This window comes from Podarcis liolepis (genome assembly GCF_965112155.1).
Source record: "Podarcis liolepis genome assembly, chromosome: 7".
Taxonomy (NCBI): domain Eukaryota; kingdom Metazoa; phylum Chordata; class Lepidosauria; order Squamata; family Lacertidae; genus Podarcis; species Podarcis liolepis.
The window spans coordinates 1,052,811-1,070,185 of record NC_139561.1 but is presented as its reverse complement, the minus strand read 5'-3'; the positions used below and the strand labels follow the sequence as shown (position 1 = coordinate 1,070,185).

The following is a 17,375-nucleotide window of genomic DNA, read 5'->3' as shown; positions in this document are numbered from 1 at the left end:
TCTCCTGCTCTCTACCTGCTCGCTAAGCTGGGAAGCCAAGTTTGAGAAACATTGGACGTGTTTGCCCATTAAGGAGGACAGTGCACTCTTAACATGCTCAGAGGTGCTGTTGCTCCTTCCCGTAGGGAGCCTCGAAATTAACGCCGAAGCCTTCCAAGTCAAGTGACACCACTGCCTCTGGCAAAAGCTGCATGACATCCCAGAGTCCTTGGGATACTTTCCTCCCAGAACTTGCAACAACTCTGACCATGGGTGATACTGCCTGTGGCTGAGGGGAGCTGGAGAGGACATCGTTTCTCTACCCCTGAGTTAAAGGGATACTACATATCAAGGAAACCAAAATGCTTGTTTACAAAGCTGTTGTACTACCAACATTACTGTATTCTTGTGAAACATGGACCACTGATAAACGCCATCTCCAGCTCCTCGAAAGATTCCATCAATGGGGTCTCTGAAAATTTGATACATCCCTTGGGAAGACAAGCGAACTAATGCCAGTGTACTGGAAGAAGCAAAGATCACCAGTGTTGAAGCAATGATTCTTCAACATCAACTTTGTTGGACTGGTCATATTGTGCGGATGCCTGACGATCGTCTTCCAAAGCAACTACAGTGGTGCCTCGCAAGATGAAAATAATCCGTTCCGCGAGTCTCTTCGTCTAGCGGTTTTTTCATCTTGCGAAGCAACCCTGTTAGCGGCTTAGCGCTATTAGCGGTTTAGCGGCTATTAAAGGCCTAGCGGCTTAGCGGCTAAAAGGCTATTAGTGGCTTAGAAAAAGGGGGGGAGCGGAAAAAAATAGCAAGACTCGCAAGACTTTTTCGTCTTGTGAAGCAAGCCCATAGGGAAATTCGTCTAGCGAAGCAACGCAAAAACGGAAAACCCTTTCGTCTAGCGGGTTTTTCGTCTTGTGAGGCATTCGTCTTGCGGGGCACCACTGTACTCTATTCCCAGCTTAAAAATGGAAAGTGTAATGCTGGCGGTCAACAAAATATGTTTAAAGACTGTCTCAAGGCAAATCTTTAAAAAATGTAGTATAAATACTGGGAAACACTGGCCTGCGAGTGCTCCATTTGGAGAACAGCCTTTACCAAAGGTGTCATTGGCACTCAAACTCAAATCTCTGGCCAGCCTCACTTAGATTTGCTTTTGCTTAGCTGCATTTTCAAGTTATGCCCTCCACTGTCTTGGACAGATAATATAACAGGGTACCGTACAAAGATAAGACTCTGAATATGTGGGCATCTGCAGGTGAAAGACATCTTGCACTATTTACTATATTACTATTTACTATACATTGGACCCAGGAGGCAATTTCTCACCTTACAGGAAATTTGTCTCCCCCCAACAGAGAAGGTCCTATTGCTTCTTGGTGATGCAAATGCTTCAGTCACCCTTTTTGCTTTGGAGGCCAGAAAAGATCAGAAAGAAGACCCTGGACAATATAGCACTGAACTGTAAGGGAGACACAGAGATCTAAAGAGAGATCATTATTTGTGGCACAACACCCCTTTTGCTTGTATTTATTTTTTATTCAGATTTGCCATGGCCAATGGCTAGTACAACAACATTTGGACAGGACATATCAAGGACAAAAATGCCTATTGTTTCCCATCCTTGGATGATGTGGCATGTCAGGTGAGGTAGGAAAAGGCCCGCCCATTGGTCTCTCTAGCAACCTCTTAGGGCATGCAAATGGCAACCCAGGCCAGTACCATAAGCAAGGGACTGGTTTGACTGGTTTAGCAGGTTTCCTCTCATGAAATCTAACCCCACATACACAGGATCTCAGGTTTGGAAGGGACCCACAGGTGCAATCCAGACTGACACCCACAAACCTGTAACAATTTGCTACTCTGATTAGCAAAACAAGTTGCTATTATTTTGTTCCAAAAAACTGAAACATTTTCCACACACAAAAATAAACCTTTATTAATCACAGTTGTATGTGTGTGTCTTTCCTTGAGCCAAGCTGATCAGAATGTTTCTGGTATAGAATTTTTGCATGCTTTTCAGGGCATTAGAGTGGAAGAGGATGGGCAGATCTGAGCTATGGCAAACATCCCCCATGCAGGTCCTACTGAAATGAGTGGCAGCTGTGCAAGAGCATGGTCAAGCTTTGATCCAGATCCTGTTCATTTCCATAAGGCTTGCCCTGGGTTGTGATCCAGTTGAATTAGTTGGAGGTGTCTGGATTTTCCAGCACCAATATTTGTCTCTGCTCTGGGTGCAAGCAAACCTCGGAGGATCAGGCTGTGACATTTCTGCAGCCTGATCCTATATGTATGTTTCGTTGCAAGTGACGCTGAAGTTAACGGGCATTACTTCCATGGGCACCAGACTGCAGCAGGAATGGGGAACCCGGGGCTCTCCCAATGCTATACTCCACCCCCATGAGCTCTAGCCAGAGAGACTAATGCTCACAGAATGATGGGAGCTGGAGTCCAGCAAACTCAGGAAGTTAGTCACAAGGCCATAGAATTGTAGCGTTGGAAGGACCCTGAGGGTCATCTAGTCCAGTGTTTCCCAACCACTGTTCCGCGGCACACTAGTGTGCCGCGAGATGTTGCCTGGTGTGCCGCGGGAAAAAATAAAAAATTCGAAAGATTTTTTTTTTTAAGTCAAATTTTCGATTGGGGCGCCGTCACTAGATGACCCCTGGGGTTCCCTCCCTCCCTCCCGCTCTGCGCCTCCCTCCTCCTCCTCCGGGGAGGCCCTTCCTGGCTCTCGGCCAAGGCTTGGCGGCTGCCACTCACTCACTCGCTCGCCCACCCGTCCCTCCATCCCTGCACCCGGCCTCTCCCCCTCCGTCCCCGGCACGGGGGCTGCCGGGATCCGTAGTCCCCTCGCCCTTGGGCTCCGCGCCCGCGCGGGGTGCGCGAACTACGTTTCCCAGCGTGGCCTGGCGGGCCGGGCGTTTTGTTTGAAGCGCTCTTCTCCTGGCCATGGAATGAGCGCAGCGGCAGCGGCCGGGCGGGCAGGGGCTCTTCCACACAGACCCCGCGCAGCCTGCCTGTGCCCCCGCGGAGATCGGGCGGCAGGATGGAGCCCTGGGATCCCCGCGGAGGCAGAGCGGCAGAGGCAGAGGCTGCCCCCCAGGTAGGGCTGCGTCGGGGGGGGGTTATTTTTGCAATGCTGCATCCGTGCCGGAGGGGACGCATCGGACCGCGGGGAGACCCCTTGGCGGGCGTGCAAGGCAATGCATGCGTGCAGGCGTTGCATGGAGTGCAGTGCAATGCAATGGCAACGCGGCGCCCTGCATGCATGCATGCAACTTCCACCGGCGCTCCGGACTTGGCAGGTGAGGGGGGTCCCCAGTGGGCGGCAGAGAGAGCCGGGAGGGCGAAGGGGAGCCGGGGGGGAGCAGCGCTGCTCCCCGAGCCGAGCCCGGGGGGGAAACTTCGGCGTTGTTGCGCCGGGTGTTGGAAGCGGAGGCTGGCGGGGGCCCCTCACCTACAAAACCTGGTCGCCTCTCATATATTTCGTGCATTGCATTCATCGCCCGCTTTCTCCTCCAAGGAGCTCCCGGGGGCGCGCGTGGTTCTCCCCGTGTTATCCTCGCAACAACAGCCCTGCGAGGTGGGTCAGGCGAGTGGCCCAAGGGAGCACCCAGGGATTGTCCTGGCCAGGTGGGGTGATTTGAACCCTGCTCTCTGCCCGGTCTTCGTCCTCATTTAGCCCCCACATGTGCATGACTGTGCATGACTGAGGTTTTCCCCCCTCGTCTTGGCTATGGTGTGAGTCTGTGCTGTTAATTAATGGGGTTCTGCCTTCGGAGAAGATGAGCCAGCCCTCAAGGAGGTGATTATGTAATTTGCTAGCAATTCATGTCCCTCCCGGCGTGACGCTGCGCGCTGACGTCACGGGGCTGTAATGGTGGTGTGCCTCGAGATTTTTTTCATGAAACAAGTGTGCCTTTGCCCAAAAAAGGTTGGGAAACACTGATCTAGTCATAACTAACCATTATTTGGAGCAAGAGACATTCAAACAGGAAAACCATTCCCTTATTTTAAGTTTTCCCACCTGTCCATAAGCTTTTTTTCTAATAGGTCCCTGTATAAGATTTAGATAGTGCTTTTTGCAATGCTCCCCATGGACATGCTAATGCTCTACTGGCAGGGGAACCAGAAGCAGAACCTCAGGAGCCAGAGGGAAATGAAGGACACCTATGGGAGAATATGGTCCTTCAAGTAAAGGTAAAGGGACCCCTGACCGTTTAGGTCCAGTCGGGGACGGCTCTGGGGTTGCAGCGCTCATCTCGCTTTACTGGCTGAGGTACAGCTTCCGGGTCATGTGGCCAGCATGACTAAGCCACTTCTGGCGAACCAGAGCAGCGCACGGAAACGCCGCTTACCTTCCCGCCAGAGCGGTACCTATTTATCTACTTGCACTTTGACGTGCTTTCGAACTGCTAGGTTGGCAGGAGCAGGGACTGAGCAATGGGAGCTCACCCCGTCGCGGGGATTCAAACTGCCAACCTTCTGATTGGCAAGTCCTAGGCCTTAGGATGGCCCAAATATACCAATACTCCTCTCTTGTTCTTCGGCAGCCTCAATTTGGCTACAATCTTGTCAGCAATAATCACTACATGAGGTCACAAGTCGAGGGAGACATGATGTCACAGAATCCAAAAGGTAGCCCTGCACATTGGCATCTGTGTGCAGGAAAATGTGCTTCTATTCAGGATTGTATCCAGTGCTGGTCCTACTCAGAGTAGACCCATTGAAGTTAATGGACACTGTTGGACAAATTTGCCCCAGGGATCTTCCCCAGAGGTAGTCAATTGCTCTGTGAGAGGGAGGAGTCTGACACCACGATCAGGCAAAACCACAAGTTGTTTATTCTCGAGACAGCGCTGCAAGGACCACTCCCCGCTCATGCTGCAAAGAGGGAGGGCACCGTCCTGTTTACATCACAAGTACTTTATACCCTAAAGCCTGTACAAATTTCTCTTCTACAATCTCCTATTGGTTAAGAAATTGAAGTTTACAGACTTCCCGGTCCGCCTATTACATATTTTCTCCTTGATATGTACCCCCACTGTTACATACATCACATGTTCATGTTAATTAGCTATAGCTCCACCAGGGGCGGTTTGACTAATATTCATAGCCCTTTTAATCATGCGCAATGCCTTTCTAACTGTTCTCTTCCATTTTTCCTCATGATTTTGAGTCACCCACAGACTGTCTAATACAGGGGTCAGCAAACTTTCAGCAGGGGACCGGGCCACTGTCCCTCAGACCTTGTGGGGGCCCGGACTATATTTTTTTTGGGGGGGGGGAAATGAACGAATTCTTATGCCCCACAAATAACCCAGAGATGCATTTTAAATAAAAGGATGCATTCTACTCATGTAAAAACATGCTGATTCCCGGACCATCCACAGGCCAGATTTAGAAGGCGATTGGGCCAGATCCAGCCCCCGGGCCTTAGTTTGCCTACCTTTGCTCTAATAGCTTTTGGCTACTCTCAGCAATTTCTATACTTAATGTATTACATATTGCCACGAGTTTCCTCTGTCTTTGCAATCCAAACAGTTACAACAGCAAGGTGAGGCATGGTTGCTTCTGCTAAGCCTTTTCGTATCCATTTATCCCACAGACATGAATAACCTAGTGGGTCTACTCTGACTAGAACTTAGATACTGCCTATAGTGGTCTTAAAAGAAAAAGAAAAAACCTCATTACCTGAGATATGTCATAATGTGCTTCAGTGCTTTTTTTCTGGGGGAACGCAGGGGGACGCATAACGCCCAAACATTTCGTGAATCTTTGTACTTTTGTCCATTTACTGTATTTATTTTTCCTGATTCGAACTATAAAATGGTGATTTTCTTGAGTCAAAATGTTGTTGTTTTTGTTGTTTAGTCATTCAGTCGTGTCCGACTCTTCGTGACCCCCTGGACCAGAGTACGCCAGGCACTCCTGTCTTCCACTGCCTCCCGCAGTTTGGTCAAACTCATGCTGGTAGCTTTGAGTCAAAATGAGAGTAACCCTAAACATTTTTTAAAGAAAAAAAGCACAAATTGCGTACATTCAATGATGCCAAATTAAAAGGTGTCAATTTTTTCTCCTAAATCTGTTTAAACTGCCTTTCTATTTCTTTGGCAGACTTTCTGTTAAAGAATCCACCTCAGGTTGGGCCAGACCTTTTACTCTGTGGTTATTGCCAAGTTTAAATTGTACTATGTATTCATCTGTTACAAAATTTCTTGCATGTAGAAAAATAGCACATCAAGAAGTGGCTTTTATTATGTGTGCTCTCTCTCTCTCTGATGTACTACTTTACTAATTGCAGGGAGGCCTGATTTGTTTTGTCTTTACACAGGGAAAGTTTAAGAAACACATTGAACTGACTCTGCTTAGTCTGCCAACTCATTCTGCAGCATGTGCAGACTCGACTTTCCTGTGTACCTCTGTTGTAGAGCCCCTGCTTCCAAGGCATGAAATGCCTGTATGTTCTTCTAAACTAGGGGCATAGCTCAGTGGTACAGGACCTGCTTTTCATGCAGAAGGTAAGCTCCCAAGTCAATTCACCAGCATCTCTGGCATGGAGGCAGCAGATGCTGTTGTTTGTAGATGCCCACTGCAGTGGTCCCAACTCCACCTGCTGTGGAAAGGACCACGCTTGCTTCCAGGAGCAGCTGCAGAGACAAAATATCCTCTGCCAGAAAGGCTTTCCTTCTAAACGGCCTCTCTTGGCTTAGGGGAATGCAGATGTCAGTTCTGGTTTGCCACTTTCCCCATCATGTCACCTGCTAATCACAGCGGCAGAGGACACAGGAACGAAAAGGATTTGAGTTCCATGACGCAGGCACAGGAAATCCAGGTTTCTTGAACCAGATTAATGGCCAGCTTAAGATGAAAGAGCTAAGAAGGGCATACAAAATCTGGAAAGAGACTCTGGTCACTGCCAACCTGTTTATTGAGCATTCATCCTGATTTGCTTCCACAAATCTGTGGGGAGGTTGTACAATGTATGCTGTTTAGGGAGCAATCCTTCTGATTTGTTTGTGGGGAGATGTCACATCTATACCTTCCAGTGCATGTCCTCAACACTTAGCACAAAAATCTATGGCTGCAGGGAGTGGGTTTGCTGCGCAAGAACTCCAACTCAACTGCAGTTGCACAACCTGAACTTGTTGGTGCACAAGAGAAGCCGACCCACAAAAGAGCAAGAGTCTGAAACAGCCTCATCATTTTGGAAAGTTCCTTTTGCCAGCATTCACCAACTTGCCTTATGCAGTCACCTACAGAGAACATGTTTAGCACAGTGCCTGCCTGGATGACCCCAGGTTCTAGTAAAGCGAGAGAGGGATGGACGACTTCTTTCTAAGCACCACAAATAAATGCCAAATCACAGAGGGATGGCTTATTCAGACTTTCTCTTGTGCTGTGTTTCTAGGCACAGGTCTGTGCTTTAAAGCTCCCTGTCAGAGTGCTTTGTTGTTGTTTTTTGCCTCTGTGCTTTCCATGTGAAAACCCACTCTTTGCAATTCTATGAAATGACAATCCTTGAGCCACTCTGGGAACTTTTGGGCTGGAAGAGTGGGATATGAAAGATTTAAATCTCTCTCTCTCTCTCTCTCTCTCTCTCTCTCTCTCTCTCTCCCTCTCCCTCTCTCTGTCCCCCCTTGCTTGCATTGTTTCTCAACTAAACAGCCACAAATGTACCTTTTCCTCACAGACAAGTCAGAACCCTGGAATTGTAGAGTTGGAAGGGACCCCATTAATGCAAGAATCTCAACACATGGCCCCCCATCCAATGCAAAACCATACTGGACCTTGCTTAGCTAGCAGCTTTATTGCTGCACGACTAGGGAGGTCATAATAGTGGCACCATAAGGTAAGGAGAGTAGTTCAGCAGAGGTGACAGGATCATAGGAGGTACAGAGGATTTTGCCTTCTGCCTTGCTCGAGGGCTTCCTTGCAGAAGGGGCATAGATAACTCAGTGGTCAATCTAGCTTGTTATTGTCTACATACAGTGTTTCCCAAACTTGGGTCACCAGCTGCTTTTGGACAATTCCCATCATCCCTGACCAATGGTCTTCTAGCTAGGGATGATGGGAGTTGCAGTCCAAAAACAGGCTGGTGACCTGAACCCAAAGGGTGCTCATCACTGGTTCCTCTTCATCCTGGAGAAGAGTGACTAGTGGGGTGCCACAGGGTTCTGTCTTGGGCCCGGTCTTATTCAACATCTTTATCAACGACTTGGATGATGGACTCAAGGGCATCCTGATCAAATTTGCAGATGACACCAAATTGGGAGGGGTGGCTAACACCCCAGAGGACAGGATCACACTTCAAAACGACCTTGACAGATTAGAGAACTGGGCCAAAACAAACAAGATGAATTTTAACAGGGAGAAATGTAAAGTATTGCACTTGGGCAAAAAAAAATGAGAGGCACCAATACAAGATGGGTGACACCTGGCTTGAGAGCAGTACATGTGAAAAGGATCTAGGAGTCTTGGTTGACCACAAACTTGACATGAGCCAACAGTGTGACGCGGCAGCTAAAAAAGCCAATGCAATTCTGGGCTGCATCAATAGGAGCATAGCATCTAGATCAAGGGAAGTAATAGTGCCACTGTATTCTGCTCTGGTCAGACCTCACCTGGAGTACTGTGTCCAGTTCTGGGCACCACAGTTCAAGAAGGACACTGACAAACTGGAACGTGTCCAGAGGAGGGCAACCAAAATGGTCCAAGGCCTGGAAACGATGCCTTATGAGGAATTGCTAAGGGAGCTGGGCATGTTTAGCCTGGAGAAGAGGAGGCTAAGGGGTGATATGATAGCCATGTTCAAATATATAAAAGGATGTCACATAGAGGAGGGAGAAAGGTTGTTTTCTGCTGCTCCAGAGAAGCGGACACGGAGCAATGGATCCAAACTACAAGAAAGAAGATTCCACCTAAACATTAGGAAGAACTTCCTGACAGTAAGAGCTGTTCGACAGTGGAATTTGCTGCCAAGGAGTGTGGTGGAGTCTCCTACTTTGGAGGTCTTTAAGCAGAGGCTTGACAACCATATGTCAGGAGTGCTCTGATGGTGTTTCCTGCTTGGCAGGGGGTTGGACTCGATGGCCCTTGTGGTCTCTTCCAACTCTATGATTCTATGATTCTATGACCCACATTTGGGAAGCACTGGTCTACAATGACTGGTAGCAGCTTCCCAGGGTTGCAGGCAGGAGCCACTTCCCAGCTGCACCAGGGTATGGCAGGGGTTTAACCTGGAGCAGATGCTGTTATCACTGAGCTGGGATCCTTCCCTCTGGATCCAGTCAGCTTCACCTCTCAGAGAGGAGGAGAAAGGCAAAGCCACACAGATGTTTCCCATGCTTTCTCCTCCCCTCTGCCATAGCTGCTCACTCCCTGGGTTAAGGTAGGTAAAGAGGCACCAAAAGTAAGGAGGAGAAGCAAGGGAGGAGGCTTCTGAGATTGGCAGTGTGGCCCCTGCTTGGTACTGACCGCTGGCACCAGTGCTTGCATCAAGCAGGGGAAGGGCTCAGCACCCCTTTCTCGACCACTGCTCCTTTGCCTACACCACTTTCCTGCCACCCACTTTCTCAGAAGACACAGGTTGTAACACAGAGACCTGCTGCCATCACACCTGGTCTACACAGGAACAATATTTAATGAACAATTTGACATTTACATCAGCATTGTGCAGCACAAGATCCTATGCACATTTACTCCTGATGCACATTTACTCCTGATGCACATTTACTCCTGATGTCAGTCCTGCATGTTGGGTTGGAGATATTAGACGTGCAAAGCTCTTCAGGTGTATAATCCTTACAACCACCCGGTCAGGTAGGTCAGTACCTTTATTGCAATATGGGGAGTCAGGGTTGTCTGTGTGTGTGAGAGAGAGGCAGACAGAAGTCAGGGGCAAAGAATCTCTGGACCAGGGCCAAAACATGGCCTTCCCAGCCTCTCATTCTGACCTTCAGGATTCTCTGCAGGTCAGAGCCCCTCTCCCCACCCACTATTGGCCGTCTTTGAGGGTTGTTGCCTGGCTGGAATGTGTCCTTGAACTTGCTTGATATTATTAATAATAATTTATTAAATTTACATTCCGCCCTTGCTCCCAAAGGAGCCCAGGGCAGCAATGACAATGGATGGACAACAGAGGGGGTTGTATGAGGGTATGTAGAAATTGGGACATTTTGTTGCACTTCTGGCCCCAGACACCAATGGCATGTAGACCCTGGAAAGTTCCCTGGAAGGGAACGAGGCCCTTGTGCAGGAAAAAGCTCCCCCACCCCTGATCTAAGAAGGCCTGCAGGGCGAAGAACCAATATGGCGCTATGACGGTCCTAGGCAGTTTTTCTAATCCATGCTGATGAAACCAGGCAAGCCTCCTCCCAGATAACCGTCCATTTCCCATCTGCAGTGGAATAATTGGGAGAGCCTGCTTTCTCCTTGACCTGCACCTCCAATTTGGCCAGCTTCTGGCCGTCAAAGTCTCTCTGGTGCAGCCAACCCCAATTCTGCCATGAACCTCAAGAGCTTATGGCTTGGTTGCAAATGAAGATCAAATTGCACACTGCCAAAGTATAGACTCGGCATGTGGCATTGGCCACAGAACAGTCTTTGCAAGAGCCGCCAGGAGAGAAATGGGTCAGAGTCATGATCTGGAGCTCAGCCGAGAGAGCTCAATTCAAAGCATCCCTACCAGTAGGCTTGGTCATCGGAGCGCCTCCAGGTGTGCAAGTGAGAGAGGACCAGAGCGGCAGCACGAGAGGTGCCCAGGGGCTCGCCAGCTGTGAAGGTGCCCTTTGCCAGACGGGAGAGTGCATTGGGAGGGGAAGGACCCATTACGGGGCGGATTCTGTAATTCTTCCCGTGGTTGTTGTCCCAATAGACTTTCTGGCCACAGTGGAAGGAAACACAGAACTCAATATTCCCGCAAGGAGCTGGTGCCTTTGGTAGGGCCACCTCAAAGGAGAAGACATCCGTGTCGGTGAGGCCGTATGTGTTGGGCATGTACTGGCAACAGACATCGCGGAAGCTCCTCCATGAATCAAAGGTGATGCGGATGTACACTTTCTTCTCAAAGCTGATGTTTCTGACTTTGATGGTCCCTGAAAGGGACTTCTCCTGGATCACACAGTTCTCCAGAGACACACAGCTGCTTTGCAAGCGGTTGCGAAAGGCTAAATAATCAGCAGAAGGTTGGGGAAAATCCAGCATGTATTTTTTTGTCTCAGGACGGGAGCCACGTAGCTTGTTCCGGAAGTTGGTCAGGTGAGACAGAGCTTGGTGCAAATCACACAGGTCCTCCTCAATCTTGGAGAAGATCCGGACAGCCGTGAGTGAAAAGCCCTTCATGTCGGCAAAGACCACCTTCTTCTTTTTCTTACCACGGCAACCCTTGAAGGCGTCTCGCCTCTCGCCTTCCAGGCAGTTGTTCAGGCAAGGGCGCAAAGGCTGGTGCCCAAGACCCTCCCGCAGCTCCTCGTAGGAATCCAGCAGCTTGCGAATGGGAGGGGTGTGGCTCAGGCAAAGCCTCATGGCCTGATCAACGGAGGTGGCTCTGGGCACCATCGCCCGCGTGCTGAAGACCTGGAAAAGGCTGGAAGCCGGAGAGGGAGTTAGGGACTCACGTGGAAGCACCTAGCCAGGATCAGAGACAGCACAAGTCTTGGCGTGACTTATTCCCCCTCAACATAGAGATTATTAATATACATATTCGGGGCGGATAACTCCACACAGATGATGTAGTAGAGAATGTGAGCATCCATTTCACTCCCAATACCTGTGATTGGAGGCTGGTGCATGCACACAAAAGCCTTCAGGCAGATATACAAGTACCAAAATAGCAGAAAGGCAAGTTTGCAACCACTCAGGGCCCCTTCCAGACATTTGTTGCTGTTGATTTGCAGCTTTCTTCTGCAAGATGCCACTGATGCAATAATAGCACATCAATGGTGGATTTATACTGTACTGTCCACACATCATTCAGCTTTATTATCTGTTCTGCAATTCTTCCGCAGTGTTATCACATTCTAGTTGTCTGGAAGGGCACTCTTGTACTACAGCAGAACAAAAGGACAACAAACAACAACAACCCTCTGGATATTTGTGGTATGTAAAGTTACAGGTTTTCAGTAGGAAGTTACCCATGTTAGATTTTTTTAGGTGGAGATGTCAAGGATTGAACCTGGAATCTTTGGCATGTCAAGCTGGCACTCAACCACTCAGATACTTTCCTATTTTGGCTATATCCCTGTGTTTCGTCCCAGAAGATCAGGGCTGCCTCACACTGTTTTATCTATGTGATAGATGCCAGCCCAAGGCCAACCAGGGAGCGGGGATTTGAACCTGGGTTTTGCCAGCAGGGATCACACCAAGGCACCAGTGTGACTGCAGGCGATAAAGTTAAGCCTACTTGCACCATGGCTAAAGATCACAACAAAATCAATGGTCAGTTTCTAAGGCTGCATACACAACACCTGTTTAAAGCACACCCACACTCAAATCCTGATAACTGTAGCTTACCTTCCACAGAGCTATAATTCCCAGCACCCTCAACAAACACAGTTCCCAGGATTGTTTGGGGTGGGTGTGCAACTTTATGGTGTGCATGCAGCCAAATAAGGGAAACCCAGTGCTATCTGTCTTCAAAGGGCTACTTCTCTTGTGCCTTTAGCAGATTCTTGATGCCCAGAACTCAGAAGAGGCTCTTTGCAGCACAGAGATAAGCTTGACTCCCTGCTAAAATCTACACTGCAAGTCCCCTTAAAAGACACAGGGTGCAATGTTCCATGGAGAAGTTGGTGACCCCATCACCAATCCTACCACCTCCTCCCCTTATAAGGAGCAAATGCTTTTTTATTGAATTCAGCTCCCGACCTGGATGGTCAGACCGGCAACATTTTCACCTCCGAAAGCAACAGGGCTCTTCCTAAGAGTGGCTTTACCAAGAAAACCTGGCGGGGGTCCCTCCAACACGCCTCCAGCATTTGAGCGTTGCCCATTCTCCCCTCTTGCCGGCTCAACCCCCAATTTACACTGAAATAGAAAGACAGTCCCGTGACCCAGAGGAAGCTGCCTTATACTGAGATGATTACTTAATTTATTCAGTTAATTCGATTTATACCACAAAGTGCTATTAATATCAGTGTAGCCAATCTGGCTCAGCAGCCTCAGTTCCAGCCTTCACCAGATGTTTCAGACTGTTATTAGGATAGTTAGTAGTACTACATTTATTTATATCCCACCCCCCTGGGTCAGCCCAGAGGCGTCTCCCAGAAAGGCTTCCCTCTCCACTCCAGGGCTCGGTTCCAGACCTAACGGGAGCTGCCAGGATCTGAACTGGAGCCTTTCCGCCTGCTGCCAAGCAGGCATCCCCCTCGAAGCGCATCCCTGGGGTCGCAGCGTTAGGAAGGGAAAAGTTGCCTCCATGGGAACCCAGTTATGGGCAGAGCTCAAGGGGAGGCAGCAGCGCCTGAAAAAGCGGCGCGCCCCAGACTGCTCCCCTTTCCCCCTTCCTTTGCGCGCGTGTCCCGTTCCCACGACACTCACTCTCCGCAGCTCATCGCGCCGCCTACAGCCACGGTCCCGGGTCGTGGGCTCGAGGCGCTCCCGAAATGAAGGAAGAAAGAAATGAATGAATGAAGACGCTGGAAAGGGAGGAGGAGCCGATGCCTGCGTGACCACGCCCCCACCGCTCTGGCCACGCCCCTCTACCTGACCCAACTCTGCCACGTGCGCCTGGCTGGGCGGGGAGGAGGAGCAGCGGAGGCCCCTTGTGAGCATTGCCCAGCGCAACCCAAAGCGGCTTACAACCAACCAGACAGGTAACAGACGACCCACAACGTGGTTTGCATGCAAAAGCAAACCCCAGAGCACGTGCAGAGTGCATTTCCATAAGCAGCGAGGAACTTGCAGCTAAGGCTCCAAATCGTGGGCTGGGAGAGGCTCTGCTCCCGAAGGCAATGGTTCTCACTCACCAATACATTTCCAAAGGGGCAGGCTGGTTTCGCAGCAAAAAAACAGACGGACAGCTAGCCAAGGAGTAGTGCCACAAATACAAGCAAGTTTATTATGGCAAAAGCGTCCGCGGGCCAGAATCTGCAGGGGATGCCAGTTGGATTAGACTAGAGCGTCAGAGTAGGACCTGGGAGATCAGGGCTCAGATCCCCACTCTTGGCCACAAAGGTCACCTCTGGCCAGTCACTGCCTCTCAGTCTAACCTGCCTCACTGGATTGCAGTGGGGATTAAACAAAGAGAACAGGGTATGCCACCCTGGAGAAAAAGCTGGGGTGTAAATGTGATAAACACAACAAACAGCTCCCTTTCCACCTCAGTTTCCCCTAGCTGTAAAATGGGAGACAGTGCAAAAACAGGGCATGGCCTTTTGTGTGCTTTATATTTTCATATGAAATTAAGTAGCAGGAGGCAGCCCATGGCCAGCAGTTTGCTTTGCGGTGATAAGTGTAGGAAGTTGTGGGCCAGATGGAGGCTGGGCTGTTTAAAAGATCTGGAGGGGGGGGGGTGTGAACTTTAAGGCAACGGCTGCAAAGAGCCACAGAGGGGTGCAAGCTCAGAATTCACCTGCAAAGTTTTCCTCCACCCTTTGCCTCACATGCAAAAAAGTGGCAACCTTATTTGGAAACTGAGTCACAGGGTCAGGGAACCTTTATCAGGCCAGGGAGTCTATTTGCCCATAGGCAACCTCCTGCGGCCCCATGCCAACAGGTGTAAGCTCCCACCTTGCTGCAGCAGACATACCAGCTGTGCAGAAATGAGGTTTGTGGCACCAATGCCCATTTCTCCATCCTGGCAGGAAAGTGGCAGTTCAAGGACACTTATCAGCTGGGCAAAGGCCTTTGAGGGTGTGGAGCAGGGCTAGAGTGAGGCATGGCCTGGGGACTGTCTTGAGGGCCAGGCAGACCCCCTGGAGGGCTGCATTTGGGGCCCAGGCCCCCACCCCCTTAGTATGAAGCATTGCATTGCCAAAGCCTGGAAAAGAGGGGGACACCTTTGTTTAGGGAATTTTATATACTGCTTGGGATGTACAGGGTGTTAGCAGAGGGGTAGTATTTCTGGTGGGGGACACATCCTGCTACTTCAGCAGTAGTTTGCCCACCTTTGGTTCCCACCCTGCACTTAGCTCTCACCTGTGGCTCCTAGAAGCTGTCGTGTCAGAAGGGGACAGCAGCCACAGCTGGGTATGGCTTGGACTGCCTGGCTAAACCAGGTGAGGGGATCTGATGGGATTGAGCAGATGAGACCAAGGACTCAGCTATACAGCTGCAAACAAAACGTTTTAAGTGCAATATACTATGAGACACTAGATGGCGATAGTGAGCCTTACAGAAAATTCAATGTATTTTCAAAAATGCTTTTAAAAAAAAGCATTTTCATAATGTTTTTATATGTGCAGATTCCACCCACAAGTGGGTCCAACAGGCAAGAAGGCAGTTTTTGCAAGTGCTGCAGAGGGAAGTGAAGGGCAGATGGAGCTCATCCCATCGCCCAGCTGTGAGTGGTGAAGGCTGCTCCCTGCAAGGCCCTTTCCACCTGGCCTGGGGGTGGGGCCCAGACTCACCAGCCCCACTGAAGAGGCTCCTCATGAGGCCGGAGGAACATCACTATGCCTGGCAACAAATCCCACTTATTGGATTCTTTTGCCCCATCTTTTTGTGCCTGCCAAACAGCCGTGTCATGCTTATAATATTTTATTCTCTTGTTAACTATGCTGTTTTAAATGTGCATTTTATATTTGACTTCACTTAGCAATGTTTTCTTTTGAAATGGTTAAGGTTTTGTTTTTTGTTAACTTTGTGTTAAATATGTATTCTTTAGTTGACCTGCTTTGTAATGTTTTATTTTGAAATCTTTGAGATGGTATATTGGTTTCCTGTTAATTGTGTTGCTTTGACTGTGTGCTTTATATTTGACTTTCTTCAGAAATATTTGATTATGCATTGTTTTATTGATGTTTAATATGCTGTAAACCACTTTGAGATTTTTCTTAAAAACATAAAGTGGTATAGAAATGAAATAATAAGAATAATAATCTGGAAGGAAAACTCTGGGCCGAAACCTCTGCTGCTTTGTGGGACATCTTTGGGAGCAGAGTCCCTCAGATGGGGACGTCTGATGGCACCTTCTATGCCTCCCTACAGCAACTCCTACTTAATGTATGTAATATTATACAGTCATACCTCATGTTGGATCTGCTTCAGGTTACGTCTTTTCAAGATGCATCCCGCGGCAACCCAGAAGTACCGGAACAGTTACTTCCGGGTTTTGCTGCTTCTGCATGCGCATAAACGCTAAATCGCGCAGCGCTTCTGGATGCGAACGCTTTGAGTTGCGGACGTGCCTCCGGGACGGATTATGTCCGCAACTCGAGGTTCCACTGTATTTAATATATATAATATTAAAATCAACGATAAGCTAAAAACTCAAAAAACAAAAAACCATAGTGGCATTCTGCATGCCTGGGCAGGCTTGTCTGAACAAAGTTGTTACTGGCAGGTGCCAAAAAGTTTTAGACCGGCGGTGCTGTCCTGGTGTCAATAGCAGGGCATTCTGGAGTGCGGGTGCTGCCACACGAAAAGAGATCTTTCTTACAAATGCCAAAGGGGTATTTGGGCTGCTGTAACAGTGTCAGGGCTGCAGATCCAAGTGGTCAAGGGGGTGTTCTGTGGGGTAAGGAGATCATGCAGGCGAACCAGTGCCAACTTGTTAAGGGCTGCATATACTAATAGTGGCACCTTGAACGTGCAACAGCAAATCAGCTGTTTTTCGAGAAAGGGCCCTACTTCTGTGGTAGAGCTCATGTCTTGGATGCAGGTCCTGGGCTCCATTCGTAGCCACTTCAAGCAGAGCTGGGAGTCCCACATTCAAAATGCCAGACAGTGCAAACAATATTGATCTAGATGAGCCAGTGCCCCGACTCTGTGGAAGGTCACTTGCTGGCCTCCAGGGACTTTGCTGGCCTCCAGCAGACCTTGGACTGGAAGAGCAAGGCCCCCACTTCCTCTAATTAGCCTCGTGCTCCTGGCTAATCCTCCAGGCAAGCAGCCTTGACGTGAACAAAGGAGACAAAGCTGCTAAAAACAGCGGCTGGCCATGCGCCGCCCTCTCCCAAGTGTCCACCTGGACAGTGACTGGCAAACGCTGGGTCAGAGGGATTCCCGATGCCCCGTGAAAGTCCAGGGGAAACCACTCCGCAGAATTCCCTGCACTGTCCCCTTTGCAGCGGCCATTCCTTCCCCACACGCTAACCAGGCCGACCACCAAGGAAGCCAATTGCCCAAAGGCTTCCGCTGCCTCGAACTTCTTGCTGCGTCCTCACTTGACCCCACGGCAACATCAGAAGCAAGGGCACCCGAAGGTGTTTTGTGGGAAG

The 17,375-nt window shown here is 49.4% G+C and overlaps 1 protein-coding gene and 1 long non-coding RNA gene across 2 annotated transcripts; both read right to left on the bottom strand.

Annotated features, from left to right (window-relative positions):
• Positions 1-5,727: 5,727 nt before the first annotated feature.
• LOC310712008 lies at positions 5,728-9,612 on the bottom strand. The gene is made up of 2 exons (XR_014528722.1): positions 9,132-9,612; positions 5,728-8,097 (listed from the first exon to the last, which is right to left on the bottom strand). It is a non-coding gene; the product is annotated as an uncharacterized lncRNA (long non-coding RNA).
• A 9-nt stretch (positions 9,613-9,621) lies between these two features.
• LOC310711921 (protein phosphatase 1 regulatory subunit 3C-B-like) lies at positions 9,622-15,126 on the bottom strand. The gene is made up of 3 exons (XM_083514411.1): positions 13,534-15,126; positions 10,269-11,581; positions 9,622-10,183 (listed from the first exon to the last, which is right to left on the bottom strand). The coding sequence occupies exons 1-2, from the start codon at positions 13,545-13,547 to the stop codon at positions 10,678-10,680; spliced, it is 918 nt and encodes a 305-aa protein (XP_083370537.1). The 5' UTR covers positions 13,548-15,126; the 3' UTR covers positions 9,622-10,183; positions 10,269-10,677.
• Positions 15,127-17,375: the final 2,249 nt, after the last annotated feature.